This window comes from Trachemys scripta, chromosome 12, assembly GCF_013100865.1.
Source record: "Trachemys scripta elegans isolate TJP31775 chromosome 12, CAS_Tse_1.0, whole genome shotgun sequence".
Lineage (NCBI taxonomy): Eukaryota > Metazoa > Chordata > Testudines > Emydidae > Trachemys > Trachemys scripta.
This window is the reverse complement of record NC_048309.1, coordinates 15,713,560-15,732,050: the sequence shown is the minus strand read 5'-3', so window position 1 is coordinate 15,732,050 and position 18,491 is coordinate 15,713,560. Positions and strand designations below refer to the sequence as shown.

General features: G+C 45.4%; 1 protein-coding gene across 3 annotated transcripts in view; it reads right to left on the bottom strand.

The window, feature by feature from the left end:
• The window catches only part of RIPOR3 (RIPOR family member 3), a 68,515-nt gene that overhangs the window by 4,036 nt on the left and 45,988 nt on the right, over positions 1-18,491 (bottom strand). For all 3 annotated transcript variants that reach the window (XM_034787539.1, XM_034787540.1, XM_034787541.1), the window contains 7 exons: positions 14,185-14,314; positions 12,404-12,988; positions 9,938-10,077; positions 8,824-8,947; positions 4,259-4,394; positions 2,724-2,885; positions 830-988 (listed from right to left, as the gene is read on the bottom strand). In XM_034787539.1, the coding sequence (XP_034643430.1) occupies positions 830-988; positions 2,724-2,885; positions 4,259-4,394; positions 8,824-8,947; positions 9,938-10,077; positions 12,404-12,988; positions 14,185-14,314 (1,436 nt within the window). The remainder of the gene's footprint in view (positions 1-829; positions 989-2,723; positions 2,886-4,258; positions 4,395-8,823; positions 8,948-9,937; positions 10,078-12,403; positions 12,989-14,184; positions 14,315-18,491) is intronic.

Here is an 18,491-nt window from a genome sequence, read left to right as displayed (position 1 = left end):
TGACTGAGGTCCATAGGTGCTAAATTAATACAAACATTCGTGAATGCAAAACCTTTTGGAAGAGTAGTAATTTGACTATTACTAAAAAAGAGGGAAAACTGAAAAATGTTAAAACAATCATCTGTGAAAGATAAGGCTGCACTGGTTAGGAGGAGTGTAAGTGTACCATAGAGAGAGAATAATATGCCTAGTTTTAAAAATAATGCACCACACTGTCCTTTTGAAATCCTACACGAGATAGCAGACAAACTTCCTACGCCTTTGCGTTCACGCACTGAGCAAGCATGAATGGCCCAAAGGAAATGAAACTACCCCAGTATCTGCCACGTTCAGATTTTCAAAGTACTGGATGGACTGGGTTTCAGCATGACAGTAGCGCTCTCAGCAAATGCATATTAGTTACTCCTGGAATCTTAATGCCACTGATCTGTCTCTCATCACTGTCATGACCATGCGATACCGTAAACCATCTACTCTGCTGTGGAACACAGCAGCTTACTGTGCGGCCAGTTTGGCCTCTCCTTATATTGCAGACTTTGAGACCTAAGCCAGACACTTGAGCTAAATATTTGCATCACATCTGTTCCTTTCCTGTCTAGCTATGAAGCCTGATTTTGCCTTTCGTGCTCTAATTAAAACTGCATGGGCATAGTGAGGAGAAAGGATGAAAACAGAGTTGAATTGTATTATGGTAGGGTTGTATCCTTATTCTTTAAAAAAATATCCCTTTGGGATTGGGAGAGATACAGCCCCATAAGCCATTCCAGCAGCCAACTAGCTAGCCTGAGGGTTATTTGCCTGAGTGCAGTGCCTGGCAGCCTGCCATTACCTTCTTTGCTGAGTTCTGCCAAGTGCTTCTCCAGGTTGGCAACACGCTCTTTCTCCAGGTAGCTGTGAAACTGGAATAAGGTGAGCAGTTCTTCAGGGGGACTCCCAGAGGGGAGCAACCCGCTGCATGTGACGATTTGCTCCAGCAGCCTTCGCAGCACTGAACAGACATGCAGAGAAGAGCAAACAAAGAAGGCCTGCTGAGGGGCAGGACACTTTGCACTCATGCATTTCATTTACAGTTTTAACAAGAAGAAGTTGAAGGCTGGAATTTTCAGAGGAACGTAAGGAAGTAAGGGCCTAAATCTCACTAAAATTGAGTAGGAGGCAGGCCCCCACTCTGCTGATAATTCCAGCCGAAGTACAAAACAGAACTCATCCAACACCCACTGAAGCCAAGAGGAGTTACTGTATTGACTTAACAGACTTTGAATCAGGTCTATAGGTGGTAGCAAAGACAATTAAGTATCAGAGGGGTAGCCGTGTTAGTCTGAATCTGTAAAAAGCAACAGAGGGTCCTGTGGCACCTTTAAGACTAACAGAAGTATTGGGAGCATAAGCTTTCATGGGTAAGAACCTCACTTCTTCAGATGCAAGTAATGGAAATTTTCAGAGGCAGGTATAAATCAGTAGGGAGATGACGAGGTTAGTTCAATTAGCTGATTGAACTAAAGCACAGGACCCTCTGTTGCTTTTTAAAGACAATTAAGGCAGCCTGGTTTAAGAAGATTAATGCAGGGCCTCAGGAACTGGCAACCTTTAATTCTAACTCTGCCATCAACTAGCTGTGTGACTCTGAAAGAGCCACTAAACCTTTCTGGGCCTCAGTTTCCCCATCTGTAAAGCAGGGTATAATGATTTTACCATATAAAACAAAGCAGTGCTCTATGCACATGTTTAGAAGCCCTTTGGAAACAACAGGGTTGCATAGGGGAAATTCCTTTGTTTAGAAAGATCATCCTATGGGAATTCCTGGCCATATTGTGCATTCGGTGTTAGGATTGAAATCTAAATGAAAGGGGTCATCCAAAATGTAAGTCCTAATGTCAGATGTTGTTTGTGTCTGTCTTTTAGTCAACTTTTATCAATTTTGTTTTCTCTCTTCTAAAATGGGGGCACTGTGCATGCGGGTGTGCGCGTGAGCACACCCCTTTGCAGCAGAGTCTGTACTGAGCTTTACTTTCAGTGTTTACACATCACCACAAGGCTATTGAGTGACATACAGATACATACGCACAATACGTACATATTTCAATGATAAACTCTTTGGGATATGGATGATGGCCCAGATTCTGGGAGTTAGGCACCTAAATACCTTTGAAGATCTGAGTCTATGTCTGCCTCATGTTTGTACAGCACCTAGCGAAACAGAGCTCTCATCCCAACAGGGGCCTCTGGGCACCATTGCCACTACACGAAATAATAGGAACTCCATGTTGACTTTCTGAGATGTGTGTAACACAGAAGATAGAACACAGCACAGCATTCATAATTATCTTAGCAATTAAATGCCTGCAATTTTGTATTCTAAACTCTTTGGTATATCAGATAGAAGGGAGGGATTTTCAAGAGTGCCCAAGCGAGTCAGGTTTCTAACTCCCATAGACTCCTAACCCCCTTAGGTGATTTGGTAAATCCCACCCAAAATTATTACAAAACATAACGCTAACAGTCCACAATGTCATGGGAGAGAAGTAATGCCTCATCAAGCCGCGTGTGGAGAGTGCCATGGTCATTTTATAGTATAAGTAATAAATCAAGGGGCTGGAGTCTGAATTTTAAATACAGTTTACCAAGAACAAGTTCTATGTCATTTTAAAAAACCTACAGGGACAACCTTAAACTCCGTGTACGAATAAAATCAGGTGCCTTATCTTCTAGTAATTGACTGGTACCTGCTTCTAGATGTCCTGGATATTTCTCCTTCACTTTGAACATTAATATGTATTTCAGAGGATTCTGGAATTTTTCTGCTGAACAGAACAAGATATTTCCTGGGTCTGTGAATTCACTCCAGATTTTCAGACACTGCTTCTGCTTTTTCACCTTATGAATAACTGTAGAATAAAGTTTTACAAAAGTCAGCAAGTGAGCTGGAGTGCATTTTAAATGAGACATGAGACACCAGATGGGATGTCTAACAAATGTATGAATGTCATTTTTATTTACATTCCATAGATGGATTTCTTTACAACTGAATTGTGTTGCCAATTTATTAAAGACTCATTGAGGACCTGAGCCAAAGCCCACTAAAGCCAATGGGAGTCTTTCAATAAATTTCAATGGGCTTTGGATTGGGCTCTACGCTGTCATACCAGTGTGTAAGTGAGACGTCTACCATGCTCCTAGCTCTGCCTTTGCAGGGACATAAACTGTGCTCTACTAGGGATTCCCCTTCTCTAGCATCCCAAATTATATCTCATTGGACCACGCTCAACCTATTAGGATTGCAGACAGCCTATCAGGGTCATGTGTTAGGAAAAAAGACCTACAATCATAAGATCACCAGGCCTAGCTCCATGTGCTAGAGGGCAAGTAAAAAAGCCCCTGCTCCTCTTCCCTGGGAGCGAATTCCTTCTCAAATCCAATTGTGGAGCCTAATCCTACAATCCTTGCTCAGGCAAAATTCCCCTGGGTTTCTATCGGAGTTTTTCTGAGTCAGGCCTGCAGATCATCACAATAAAAACCTGCATAGTTCAGTATCTAAATAATCTCATTTGTGTTGCTATGTCACTCCCTCCCTTTTGCTAGGGAGGGATAATGTTGGTGTCCAAGGGCCAGATTTTTAAAGGCATTTAGGCACCTAAAAATACAAATATGCACCTAGTGGGGTTTTCAAAACACCACGGGATTGAAAGCAATGGGAGTGAGGAAACACCCTGTTTTGAAAATCCTACTGGACATTTATCTGCATGTTTAGGTGCCTAAACTGGCCCCAAATAATTACCCATTTTCCTTGAAGCCAAAGATTAGGATTTTCAAAAGTGCTCACTGTTGGCTTAACGCTGCTCCCCCTGGATTCAGGGGGAGTTTTATCATCCATTTCAAGGGGAGTTGAGTTAAGTCAGTGTTGAGCACTTTTGAAAATCCTTCAAATGCAAAATTCAAAACACTTATGGCCCCCTGCGTATGGGGTGGGGAAAGCCCCTTTACATGAAATACACAAGCTCTGTGGTTTACTTGGTTCATACAGGGTCAAGTTAATTATTGCCTGGGGCAGAAATTCTAAAAACCCTTTCCTTTCTAACCAAGAAAGATCTGAGCCCCAGCTGTTAGGGTTTATAACCTACCCATAAAAGCTGCTTTGACTGGGAATTTATTTTAAAGCCTTCAGAATCAATCCCTGATCTGCCAAATGAGGTGAGAGCCATGTTACCTGAGCCTCTCTGGTCTCCTACATATGCCTTGGCATCACACCCACATTACTCACCCTCTTCAACAGAGGTGAAGCTCCCAACTTCCAGAACACAGAGCTCTGAGACAGTTTCCAGCACTTGTTTCTGCCGTGACACTTCTTCCAAAAGGCTCTCCTGGACAATTCGGGCTATGTTTGGCGAAACCAGTTTCTGAAATAAAGTGTACTTTTCCTCAGTGACTGAGACGAAAGCATTGAGCAAACTCAAGAAGTGCTGAACCCCCTGACTTTCAGAGCTCAACTCTCCAACAGCCAGTGGGGAAGACAACTGCCTCTCACAGAAATCCACTTTTCGCATTGTGTCTTGGATGGGCAGAGGATGCGATGGAAATAGGAGACAGACTTGTTGAAAATCTCTGGGTAAGGATAAAAGGTGTAAAAAACAAGAGTGATGTCATAGTAGGATCTACTACAGACCATCTAACCAGGAAGAAGAGGTGCATGAGGCTTTTTTAAAACAACTAACAAAATCATCCAAAGCACAGGATTTGGTGGCGATGGGGGACTTCAACTACCCAGACATCTGTTGGGAAAATAACGCAGCAGGGCACAGATTATCCAGCAAGTTCTTGGAATGTACTGGAGACCATTCTTTTATTTCAGAAGGTGAAGAAAGCTACTAGGGGAGAGGCTGTTCTAGATTTGATTCTGGTTGAGAATTTGAAAGTGGAAGGCAGTGTAGGTGAAAGTGATCATGAAATGGTAGAATTCATGATTCTAAGGAATGGTAGGAGGGAAAACAGCACAATAAAGGTAATGGATTTCAAGAAGGCAGACTTTAGCAAACTCAGGGAGTTGGTAGGTAAGCTCCCATGGGAAAAACAGTTCAAGAGAGTTGACAGTTTTTCAAAGAGACATTATTAAGGGCACAAAAGGGAACTATTCCACTGCATAGGAAAAGATAGAAAGTATGGCAAGAGACCACCCTGGCTTAACCAGGAGACCTATAATGATCTGAAACTCAAAAAAAGAGTCCTACCAAAAGTGGAAACTAGGTCAAATTAAAAAGGATGAATATAAACAAATAACACAAATATGTAGAGACCAAATTAGAAAGGCCAAGACACAAAACGAGATTAAACTAGCTAGAGACATAGAGGGTAACAAGAAAACATCCTACAAATACATTAGAAGCAAGAGAAAGACCACGGAGGAAGGGGGAACAATAACAGAAAATGTGGAAATGGCAGAAGTGCTAAATGATCTTTTTGTTTCAGTTTTCATCAAAAAGGTTAGTAGCAATTGGACATCTAACATAGTGAATGCTGAGGTAGGACGAGAGGCTAAAATAGGGGAAAAACAAGCTAAAAATTACTTAGACAAGTTAGATGTCTTCAAGTCACCAGGACCTGATGCAATGCCTCTTAGAATACTCAAGGAGCTGACTGAACTACTAGTGATTATCTTCAAAAAGTCATGGAAAACGGGAGAAATTCCAGAGGACTGGAAAAGGGCAAATACAGTGCCAATCTATAAAAAGGGAAATAAGGACAACCCAGAGAATTGCAGACTAATTAGCTTTACTTCAGTTCCTGGAAAGATAATGGAGCAAATAATTAGCGAACACCTAGAAGATAGTAAGATGATAAGTAACAGTCAGCATGGATTTGTCGAGAAGAAGTTGTGTCAAACCAACCTAATAGCTTTCTCTGACAGGGTAACAAGCCTCATGGATAGGGGGAAAGCGGTAGATGTGGTATATCTTGACTTTAGTAAGGCTTTTTAAACTGTCTCTCATTTCCTCCTCATAAACAAACTAGGGAAATATAACCTAGATGGAGCTACTACAAGATGGATGCATAACTGGTTGGAAAACCGTTCCCAGAGAGTAATCATCAGTAGATCACAGTAAAGCTGGAAGAGCATATTAAGTGGGGTCTCGCAGGAATCAGTTCTGGGTCTGGGTCTGTTCAAAACCTTCATCAGTGATTTAGAGAATGGCTTAGAAAGTACACTTATAAAGTTTGCGGACGATACCAAGCTGGGAGGGGTTGCAAGTCCTTTGGAGGATAGATTAAAATTCAAAATGATCTGGACAAACTAGAGAAATTGTCTGTAGTAAATAGGATGAAATTCAATAAGGACAAATGCAAAGTACTCCACTTAGGAAGGCACGATCAGTTGCACACATACAAAGTGGGAAATGGCTGCCTAGGAAGGAGTACTGCGGAAAGGGATTTACGGTGTCATAGTGGATCACGAGCTAAATGAGAGTCAACAGTGTAACACCACTGAAAAAAAAAAAACATCATTCTGGGATGTATTAGTAGGAGTGTTGTAAGTAGGACATGAGAAGCAATTCTTCTGCTCTACTCCATACTGATTAGGCCTCAACTGGAGTATTGTGTCCAGTTCTGGGCACCACATTTCAGGAAAGATGTGGACAAATTGGAGAAAGTCCAGAGAGGAACAAAAAAAAAAGATTAAAGATTGAAAAAACTGGGTTTGTTTAGTCTGGAAAAGAGAAGACTGAGCGGGGACATTTTTACCTACTTGAAAAATGTTATCGATTGTTACAAGGAAGAGGGAGAAAAATTGTTCTCCTTAACCTCTGCGGATAGGACAAGAAGCAGTGGGCTTAAATTACAGCAAGGGTGGGTTAGGTTTAGGGTGACCATGCATCCTGTCCTGGCCGTCCTGACTTTTTTGGCAAAACTGGGCATTTGTTTGGTTTGCTCTTGCCAACTGATCATCATTTGGCAAGAGCAAACCAGACAAATGCCCAGTTTTGCCAAAAAAGCAGGGTGTGACCCCTAGCGGGGGTGGACATGCTGGGGGGCAAGCGGCAATGCCAGCCCCGTGCGGGAGGGAGGGTTCAGGAGAGCAGCTCAGGCCGGGCCAGTCCCACATGGGTGGGTGGCAGGGGGGCTTGGGCCGCCCCATGCATGAGGGGAGAGGAGGGCCTCGGGCCGGCCCCAGGGAGTGTCCCATTTTTCCTTTGGGAAAATATGGTCACCCTAGTTAGGCTGGACATTAGGAAAAACTACTTAACTGTCAGGGTGGTTAAGCACTGGAATAAATTGCCTAGGGAAGTTGTGGAATCTCCATCATTGGAGATTTTTAAGAGCAGGTTAGACAAACACCTGTCAGGGATGGTCTAGATAATACTTAGTCCTGCCATGAGTGCAGGGGACTGGACTAGATGACCTCTCAAGGGTCCCTTCCAGTCCTACGAGTCTATGATTACATTTTGCATCTCTCCCTGAACGGGAAAGTCTTCTCTTCCCATCTGAAACAGTTATAAACATTACACGGTTCAGTAGATGCCCGAGGTTGATGTACTGTACTGATGTGTGGAGTAACCCTTGTACAATGCCTTTTGTGCTTCAGGGCCTGATCCTAGCTGATGCTGAGCACCCACTACTCCTAGTGAAATGAATAGGGATTGTGGCTGTTCAGCACCGATGAGTCCCAGGGGTGTTCTAGAGCAGAGGTTCTCAGCCTTTTTTTTTCCAAGACCCCCCCCAACATGCTATAAAAACTCCACGGCCCAGCCATGCCACAACTGGTTTTCTGCATATAAAAGCCAGAGTCAGTGTTAAGGGGTAGCAAGCAAGGTAATTGCCTGGGGGCCCCATGCCACAGGGGCCCCCACAAAGCTACATTGCTCAGGCTTCAACTTCAGCCCCGGGTGGGACTTCAGCTTTCTGCCCTGGGCCCCAGCGAGTCTAATGCTGGCCCTGCTTGGAGGCCCCCCTGAAACCTGCTTGAGGCCCCTTAGGGGGCCCTGGACCCCTGGTTGAGAACAACTGTTTTAGAGAAATCATCATAACTTACCCTGGATACTGGCTATTTTACTCCAGTGATCCCAAATTTTCTCTCTGAAAAATTGGTCATTTGCCAATCAATATGTAGTTCAATCCAAACCGGTCCTGCTTCATTCATAGCAGCTCATCATGCATAAGTCCTCTGAGTGCAGAGCTACTAATTCCTACCCCAGCAAAAAAGGTCCGGTTTTGCAGAAGAAGTGCATGCCCACCTGATTTCCCTTTGCATAGGTCTGTGCATTGCAGTTTGAAAATCTGGCCCGCTCAAGTGATCTGCCTTTCCATTCTCAGTCATTCCATTTTATAACATAACCTCATAAATCACCAGCTCTGTCTTTGCTTGGTGGTTATAAATGATGGCCCAGATCCTCAGCTATGGCCATGGAGTGCGCAGTTCAACTCAGGAATGGGGGAAAAGATGGGTGTTGCACTCCCTGATCCTCCACCAACTGAGTGAGGGGCTGGTTTCCAGCATAAATCAGGGTAGCCTGAAGGCTGCCCTAAACTATTCCAGCTGCCCTTGGATGTAAGAGGCAAATAGAGCAGCAAGTGCTGGGGCAGAAGTATGTCCCAGCCATTCTAGCTTTCCCTCCAACCATGTCCCCTTCACCATCAGCCAGAGAAGAAGGGTCTGCATAGAAACTGTTACTCCCACACTATGCTACCAGAGAATCCTGTGCTGGGGGGATTCTCATATGGCTGGCTATGCCAGCTTTGTGCCCGTTGTACAAGGCAAAGTGCCTGCACAGCATCCCAGGATCTGAGCCAGTATCAATCCACTGCAAATGGGTTCATCCATACGTCATTCCTTACCTGCAAGAGAGCTTTGCACAACTGCAGATGAACTATCAGAAGTTTGTCTAAATCATCATTTCCTGTGGTTAACTCTTTCATTTCTGTTTTCCTGTCATAGCCCAGTATGTTGTCATTGTAAGTGCTGTTAGAGAAGTTAAGAAAGGGGAACAAGTAGTTAATGTTAACCAGCCATTGTGTGCGGTAAAGCAGAAGGATCTAAAACACCAAGAAAAAAATAAAAGTTGTTTAAAAATCCACAAGGCACTTCCTTCACCCCTATATCTATATCTTCAACAAATGAATGTGAAAGTTTCTCTTCCTGTCTTCTCAATAATAATCCCCAAACTCATCAAAGTGGTCACCACTTTTGACAAATAACTGATGCTCTATAAGAGCAGTAAGCCTGTTAACAATCTGCTCTCTTGATTGTGTGTAAACTTCCGACAAAGGTGAAGATGGGGATTAAATCTCTAATTCTCCTGTCAGGAAGGCAACAGTATGTCAGCTAATCCTGTGACCTCATTTTTGTGAGGACCACCATCCAAACAAGACACTGCCATCAATAATGTGTATTGACTGGCTGGCCCGTTTGGAACGACGTATTGCAAAAGCAAAATAACACCACCTTGTTCTCTAGCAACTCCAACTCAAGGATGCTCTAGTCTGGTCTGTCTGGGGTTACTCAGCACCTCTCAGGATCAGGCCCACAACCCCAAAGGGTAAGAGTGTTATGAGCAAGGGTCACAAATATGAAACAGAACCCAGTAGAAGAGACCTGTGAGCTGCTCCTGGCCTATTCCCTTGCAAAATTGTTCCCCATCATACCCATACATCTGTTTTCTGAAGGCTAGTTTTAAATATCCCAACTATCCCATTCTGCAGCCTAGTAGGAGAAAGGCTTTTCAAGATATTCAGCCTAAATATTCCCACATTTCAATCCATTTATTGCTTGACTGAGCTGTAAGTTTCATAGAATCCTAAACAATTCCTCTCTCTCTTGAGTGTCCACACCCTGGGCACCAACCTCCCCACACCACACAGGCATTGCCTAACTGAGTTCAGTGTATTTACCTCCTAATCTTCCTCTTGTCAATCCCTTCAGCCCCTCAATGGGATGCACTGGTCTGCTCACCTGGTACTGTCTGTCCTTATGCTTCCAAATAAGGAAAGCTCATCAGCACTGCAGTCCGTGTTTAAAAAGTCAAAACTTTCCAGCACCATCTCCACCATCAGACTCTCCATGGAGGAATGTTTCTGATGAGACGTCTTCAGCTGTTGATAGATAGGAAATAAACTATTGTTCTTTGCAAGGATCCTGTTCCCCGCCAGCAGTTCACCCATACTGATTTACAAATCACCATCTATTCAACCATGGGACAGTTTACTCTCATCAGCTCATCCACAACACACCAGAAGTGCTGGTCCTTTCACACATACAAAGCACTTCAGCCACGTCACCCCGATCCTGAAACAGCTTTGCCAATTCATTTCAGGAACTAGTTCAAAAGGTTTATCCAGTTTTAAAATTCTCCTTGGGTTTACTACAACCTCACCAGTGTGGGTGTAAGACCCTTCTTCTCTGCAGCTCCTGTCATTTGGTACAATTTTCCTGTCTTTCTCCTTCTTAAGATCTAGAGCAATCAGTTTTATACTGCCACCTATCACTGTAGTAATAGCAAAGTCCCTACCCCTTCTGGCATTTCTCCCCTTTCTCTGCTTGGGGTAGAAGTTTTGGGAAAGGGGTTGGTTTGGGGGGTGTTTAAGTTTTTTTAATTTTCTTTTAATTTTTCTGAGGGCTAAGGCTTTAGGAGTAGAAAGTGGTGTCAGTGATGTCAGTGTCATTCTTATCTCAGATCTCAGCTGAAATCTTACAGTGTCTTCTCTCTCTTGCCTACACACAGGGCCCCGTGTATTCCACAGCTGTGGGACTACAAGTGCAATCCACCCTTTGCCACAGAGTTGTGCTCCAGAAGCTTTCATGTAAGGGGGGAAAATGTTTCTAGTCTCATATGATTGTAAAGATATCCTTAAACACATGGGTGGCGAGTATAATAGCTGCTTCCATTGATTGCCATTTGCAGGTTTTTACTTATTATTATGTGCCATGCAGGTTCTGGGGCAGCTGAAGAGGCTGTCTCTGCTATTCAGCTTCCCGGGTTCCTCAGTAATCTTCCTGGACTCCAGAGATAGACAGCTGGGGGAGGTGCACTGCCTTTACCATTCTCCGGCACAGCCCAAGCCGGCCTGGGGCTGCTCGGGCTGCTGGAGCTGGCACGGCTGGGACAGCTCAGGCTGGACTGGAGCTCGGGGCTGCTCGGGCTGGTCCACGCAGGGCCGGCTCCAGGCACCAGCCCACCAAGTTTGTGCTTGGGGCGGCACCTGGAGGGGGGCAGCGCGGTGCGGTGCTCCGGCTCCGGCCGCCGGGGAGAGCGGGGCCACGGCCGGGCTCGCCGCCCTCCCCCCGGCGCTCTGGCCGCTGAGGAGAGCGGAGCCCCAGCCGGGCACTCCGCCCTCCTCCCGGGGCTCTGGCCGTCCTCCCCCTCCGGCGCCCTCCCCCTGGCCGCCGGGGAGAGCGGAGCCCCGGCCAGGGCTCGCCGCCCTCTCCCTGGGGCTCCGGCCGCCCTCCCCACCGGCATTCCCCTGCCGCGCTGGGGGGGTGGGGCGGCTGGAGGCTTTTTCGCCTGGGGCGGCAAAAAAGCCAGAGCCGGCCCTGGGTCCACGGCTCGGGTAGGGTGACCGGCACGGCTGGGGCAGCCGCCGGAGGTGGGAGTGGGGGGGCCTCAGGGTTCTGCTGAGGGGAGACAGAAAGGGGCCTTATGAGGAAGGGGTGGGGCCAGGGGCTAGCCTTCCCTAAGGGAGTGTCCCCCAGCAGCCCATGCTTAAACAGAAACTGAGTTTTAATCTGATTAACTGTCATCTTTCTGAGGGTGCAGAAGGCCTTAAACATTAGCTCTGATGGACTGACCCCATTCATCAAGGGGTGTTTGCTCTGAAACCTACAGATGACAACATACATGCCCACATTGTCAACAATTTCACTGCTGAGTATTTTAGCAGGAAAAATCCCATGAAATGTGCTTCCTCTAATCCCAGACTGTATCATCAGATGTAGAATTTAATATAAAAATAAAACACTGTGGCTAATATCCTGATTGCCTTATTCATCTTCTTGGATTTTTTTCCCCATTAAAACCTCCATCTAAATGAAATTACTGTGGAATCCCATAGCAATGTCCCACAATGCAGGGACCTTCCTCCAGTTTGGCTCAGAGAACAGAGGGCCTTGATTATACTCTGCTTTCTAATGTCTCCTTCTCTCTGCTATTCACCTCTGCAAAGCATGTTGGGATAGAGTGCATGAGAGATGTTATACAGACTGAAATGTTGTTGCCCTTAGCTAGCTCTCTTGACTTCCAGCCATTTCTGAGAAATGCCTGAGCTCTGATGGTCAAACCAATATTTTGGGAATGTGCCACCGAAAATGTTGAAGCCATCGATACTCCCTCATGTGGTTTTGAGCCCTTTAGAATAGTAAGAGGAAAAATGATGAACAGCAAAAACTACAACATATTGCACAAAGGTGAAAATAATACCACACCTTTAATTTGTCCCTGATGCATAAAACTTGGTACTCCAATTCCTCCAATTCGGTTTGCCCTGGATTCTGTGACTTCAGCAAATTTAACACTTCTTGAAGGAGTTTCTCAACTGCTTTGGCGATTCCGGCTGGTTTTCTGTCATCTTCAGTGTTCCAGCTTTTCCGATCAACAGACAGGACATTTTCTTGTTCCACAGGCTGGTGACTCCAGTGCTGGCCGATGGAATCTCTGCCATCTTTGCTAATGTCCCATGGGCTGGGTGGGCTATTTGGAACTCCATCCATGGAGGGTGTCTCTTTCAGGATATCTAGAGTTGTGTGGTTTGGAGACTTGTGTTGTCTTCCTTCTGCACAGGTGTCCTGTACAAGAACCAATGGCAGGGTCCTGTGGTCTGAAGCTGGAGTCACATTTCTAGTTTCTGTTCCTTTCCGATCCTGGGAGCTGAATGAGTCAGTCTCTGCAGAGCTGTGGTTGTCATTCCTTAGATGTACATCGAAGTCACAGTCAGCCAAGTAGCTCAGTATGCAGGGGGCTCGTGCCTCATCGTTTATGCCACCTTGGTTCATTCGTTGCTGCAAAACAGACTGCAGCAAACAGGTTCAAGTGTAAGTACAAGTACTTGATACAGATGAGATTTATCCAGAGATGGAGAGCCCAGGAAAGACCCTCAGCCCCACATTGCCCCTCTGGAGAGTTTCGGGATGACAGAGACAGCTATAATGGCCAAACAGAGAAAACCTCTGAGCCCCATGCAGACCAGAGCAGGAGGACCTGTCGGGGGAAGCCATGCATGGGCCCAATATTTACATTGATCCAGCAGCCCAAGAGCCTCAGGGAAGGGCAGAAGACAAGCAGAGAATACTCCACATTTAAAGAACTTTAAACTGAATGGTAAAAAAACCAGTGTAAGATGCCACTGCCTGTCACATTTTTCATTCCAAAGGGACCCTAACAAATCGGTTCTAACCCCCCATCAGCCCAATACAATAGGATATTAAATTGGCTGGAAAACGTTTTCATTATTAGTTATTAATAAATACAGCACACTCATTAAATAACTAGACAGCCCCATAACGCCGCTGTTTGCAGAAGACCTATCTACAAGCAATGTTTTGAACTCCCTCTGCTGGCTTGGCAGGAGCACACAAACCTGACTGCCAGGCTGATATAGGAACTTGTCTTGAGGTTAGGGGCGTATACGCACACATGCTTCTGCTACCTATTGCCTGTGCTATGAAGAGGCAGGAGCACACGGAACGAAGCAGCAACATTAAGTGAAAACCCCATTAGAAACACAGGTTTCCGAAAGTGGGCTGTAGTCCACGAAAGCTTATGCTCTAATAAATTTGTTAGTCTCTAAGGTGCCACAAGTTCTCCTGTTCTTCTTTTTATTAGAAACACAGGAGATTGTCTGGTCCAACTAAACTGCACTTGGCACTAGACAGGGGACGGGGGGAGAGAAGGGGATGCTTTACACTCCACCTTTAAGCCACCACTATGGTTCACTGCTCCTGGGATTGGCCAGTTCCCAGTGTAGACTGCTCTAATTTATGCCTGGCTGCACATGGGGAATATTTGGCAGGGAAAAAATTTTTGCATTTCAAGATTCTAAAATGGGATTGAAAACAACAGGGGTTAAATTAAAAAAATAAAACACCCCATAATGATCACCATACCGCCCTGTGACTGTGGTCTGTCCAATTCTATTCGGCAACAATCTGATGTCCCAGCCCCAGCTCACTGTTTGGGCCCAGTGTTTTACTTCCCCCATCATACTTACGAGATAATATTTCTCTCTGAAGCTAGGAGTGTTTGGCGGAGTCCAGTTGTATAAGGAGCTTTTCCTACTACCCAGAGAAAACTTGGCAGAAGTTCCAGGCGACAAAAACAGGTTCTCTGTGTCAAATGGGCTATGAGCAGGGAATACAAAGGTGTAAGTGTTATCAAAGGCCAGGAAGCATTTAGATGTTTAGCAACAGGAACAGCTATTGGGATTTGAGCCCCATAGCATCATTCTGGTCCCTGAAGTTTATTAAACAATACTCAGCTCTGGGATAAAAGAAGAGGGAGACGGGCAGCCCCTCTGACTTATTCCCTTGACACCTGAGCCGCAAGAGGGAGATAGTGGGGCATCATCCTTTTGCATGGAGAGAAGTACTGAATAACCTCATCCTTCAGGCATGGAGATCACAGCAGAGCCTAATCAATGCAGAGCACTCTGAGCTGGCTTCTCTCCCAGAATCAGATCAGAGTCTGATGAAAGCTCCCTCTCTTTCTGTGGGGTCTTATATCCCACACAGTAGTTCCCCAGCTATGGCCCATGAACAGCAGGGTGCTTGCAGGTGGCCAGCGGAATGGTATATTGGCCGCCTGGTGCTCCAGAAATGCACGGGGGAGATTAAATGAAGAATAAAAGGAGTGTGTAACTAACTTTTTCCACAAAGGACAAAACACGATCAGTTGAAAAGCCAGTAAAAAGGTATGAAATACAGTCTTGATCCTACATCCACTTATACACAATTGATGTAGTTGCCACAGGGATGTTATGTCATTGTGCACAGCAGGAGAGGTGGTTCATGCAATTGTGGCTGGGAAGGGAGCTTCCACACCTCTATCCCTGTAAGATGCTGTCCGTGCTGTAAAGAGCCCAACAACCCTTATTCTAAGCACTTGCCAATTCTCCTCAACGCTCCAGAGAAGGTCACTACTCTTCCCATTTCCAACAGATGCATGTGCTGGGACCTCTTTCCTCAGAGAAGCACACTAAGGTAAAGCTGGGTAAACCTTCACCCATAATGCACTCCAACATGAAGAAAGAGAGGTAAATTCATGGACTCCCCCCTCCTTGATAGTGCTAGGGCATTTTTAATTAAATTAGTTCCCCTCTCATGTGTGCTTTTGTGCACGAGGGGAACATATCATTCATATTATCTCTGATCCCACAGGCCATATTTTAAATGAAGGCCAACCACAATGCTAAGGTGTCTGCACTCAACTGGAGCCCCTGGGAGTTCTGAAACGATCCAAATGATAGTGGGCACACATTAGTTACATGGAGACTTTTGCCCTCAATGCAAAGCCAAGTTCTATTTCCCTTTTATTGCAGGGGTGGAAGGCTGAATATAAACATTTCAGGCACAGACAGCAGTGTCCCTCATTGGAACATGCTGTTGTCATCCCACCATGGAAGTATCACTCTCAGATGTTGGCCTAATGCATGTCAATTAGCTAAATTAACCAGTGTCACACAGCTGGAGTTTGTCAAACAGGCCAGTTCCATGGAGTCAGATTAGCAGCCATCTGTGCTTTCTCACTTTGCAGCAAATTAACTAAATCGGGTATCTGACAGCAAGAGCACTTTATCCGGAAAACGTCATGGACTTACTGACAGAGGCAAATTGCTTTCATCTACAGCATTTTGTTCTTAGGAGGAGGATGGCTGGGGCTAGGGAATCCTTTTGTTTAAGATTTTCAGTTTTAGTTTTTAATACAGCAACAAAGCAATAATAATAAAGAATACAGAGTAAAGATATAATAATATCAAGGTAAGGCCATTCTCCTCCTGTGATGATTGATATAATCCTATAGTAAAGAAAAAAAGATTAAGGGTATGTTTACACTGCACATTAAGACCCGGCTGTGATTCCGGTTTGAGCCCAGCCCAGCCCCCCTTCGTCCACACACAAATCAGTCTGACTCAGGTTAGCAAGCACTCAGGTCCTAGGACTCTGCTAGGAGGTTAGGTCAGAGCCCAAATCCTGCTGTGACTTGGGTCCAAGCCCTGTCATACTGCAGTGTGGACACAGGTCAAGCTACAGACCTGAGTCAGAGGGTCTGCATAGTGCAGTAGGAACACATTAGCACGGCTGAGAGACCTAGGTCCAGTAAGTGTAAACCCAGCTTTACAATGCACTGTGGATTCTCAAGCACAGGCTTGGAAACACCAAGTCCATAAGGCTGGGTCGTACAGGCCCAGGTTTAATGTGCAGTGTAGACATATGCCCTTATGGAGTACATCTCAGGGTATCAGCCAGAAAACACAGTGAAGTACAGGGGTGAACTGATGACATGGCTCTTGTAAGTGAGTGAGACACAGACCGAGACCATGATGCTGCATGGGAGAGAATGAGAGCTGCTCAACTATGGACCAGACCCTATATTGCAAACAAGTCAGATTTTTTTCTTGAGCTCAAGTGGTAGGAGCCAGAGCTTTTAGAGCAGCAGGATCTGGGTCTTAGCCCTGCTGTTACCATGTAGTACTGAGGCGCACAGAAACAGCCACAGCACTAAACTGTCCGAGTACCATTTGCAGGGGAAGCAGTGCTACATTTACATCTACTTGCCAAGGTCCAGAGTTGTCTGGGTGGCTTTGATCCCTGGTTCAGTCCAATTCGCTCTTTCCCAGCCCTTTGCCATTAGGTACATACCAAAAGGCAGGTACTGTCAAACCAAAGGTTTTTGTCAAGGTTGTATTCCTCCCACACTCCCCCAGCGTTCACTCCATTCAAATAATGAGGCAGCCTAGGGGGGTGCACTCCAACAAACTTACAGCCATTATGGGAATCATCATGGGCCAGATGGTCCCATGATACCACAGTGAGGGGTGCAGCCTTGAGGGAGAATGTAGCCTCCCTTTGTGATTCTCTTTGCTGTTTGGGTTGGCCTGATGACCAGGTCCCGTTCCCAAGCCAGCAGAGCATTACGTCCTCTCCACCCCAATCATAGAATATCAGGGATGAAAAGGACCTCAGGAGGTCATCTAGTCCAACCCCCTGCTCAAAGCAGGACCAATCCCCAACTACAACATCCCAGCCAGGGCTTTGTCAAGCCTGACCTTAAAAACCTCTAAGGAAGGAGATTCCACCACCTCCCTAGGTAACCCATTCCAGTGCTTCACCAGTTTCACCCAAGCTTCCCTCCCTCCTCCCCTAAGCAAAGCTCTTAAAGGAGGGCTATGCCACAGCTGGAGGTATGAGCACAGCGCAGGTAGGCGTACCTGCACTAACTTTAATCTAGCTCGCATGGCTAAAAGTAGCAGTGAAGAGGAGGTGGTTCAAATCCTAGCTGGGGCTAACAATATGAGTTCAACATCAACCAAGAGTTCCGGGTGGGCTAGTACAGCCTATCATGAAGCTCTTGATGATGCAGCTTCACTGTCATGTTTAGCCATGCTAGCTTGATTAAAACTAGCATAGGTATCAAGTATCAGAGGGGGTAGCCGTGTTAGTCTGGATCTGTAAAAAGCGACAAAGAGTCCTGGGGCACCTTAAAGACTAACAGAAGTATTGGAGCATAAGCTTTCATGGGTGAATACCCACTTCGTCAGATGCATGTGGTCAAAATTTCCAGAGGCAAGTATAAATATGCAGGCAAGAATCAGTCTAGAGATAACAAGGTTAGTTCAATCAGGGAGGATAAGGCCCTCTTCTAGCAGAGGAGGTGTAAACACCAAGAGAGGAGAAATTGCTTTTGTAGTTGGATAGCCATTCACAGTCTTTGTTTAATCCTGATCTGATGGTGTCAAATTTGCAAATGAACTGAAGTTCAGCAGTTTCCTCTTTGGAGTCTGGTCCTGAAGTTTTTTTGCTGCAGGATGGCTACCTTTAAATCTGCTGTTGTGTGTCCAGGAAGGTTGAAGTGTTCTCCTACAGGTTTTTGTATACTGATATACAAATATCGATATACAAAAACCTGTAGGAGAACACTTCAACCTTCCTGGACACACAATAGCAGATTTAAAGGTAGCCATCCTGCAGCAAAACAACTTCAGGACTAGACTCCAATTGCAAATTTGACATCAGCAGCTCAGGATTAAACAAAGACTGTGAATGGCTAGCCAACTACAAAAGCAGTTTCTCCTCCCTGAGTGTTCACACCTCAACTGCTAGAAGAGGGCCTCATCCTCCCTGATTGAACTAACCTCGTTATCTCTAGACTGATTCTTGCCTGCATATTTATACCTGCCTCTGGAAATTTCCATTACATGCATCCAACGAAGTGGGCATTCACCCACAAAAGCTTATGCTCCAATAACTTCTGTTAGTCTTAAAGGTGCCACAGGACTCTTTGTAGCATAGGTATGACTAC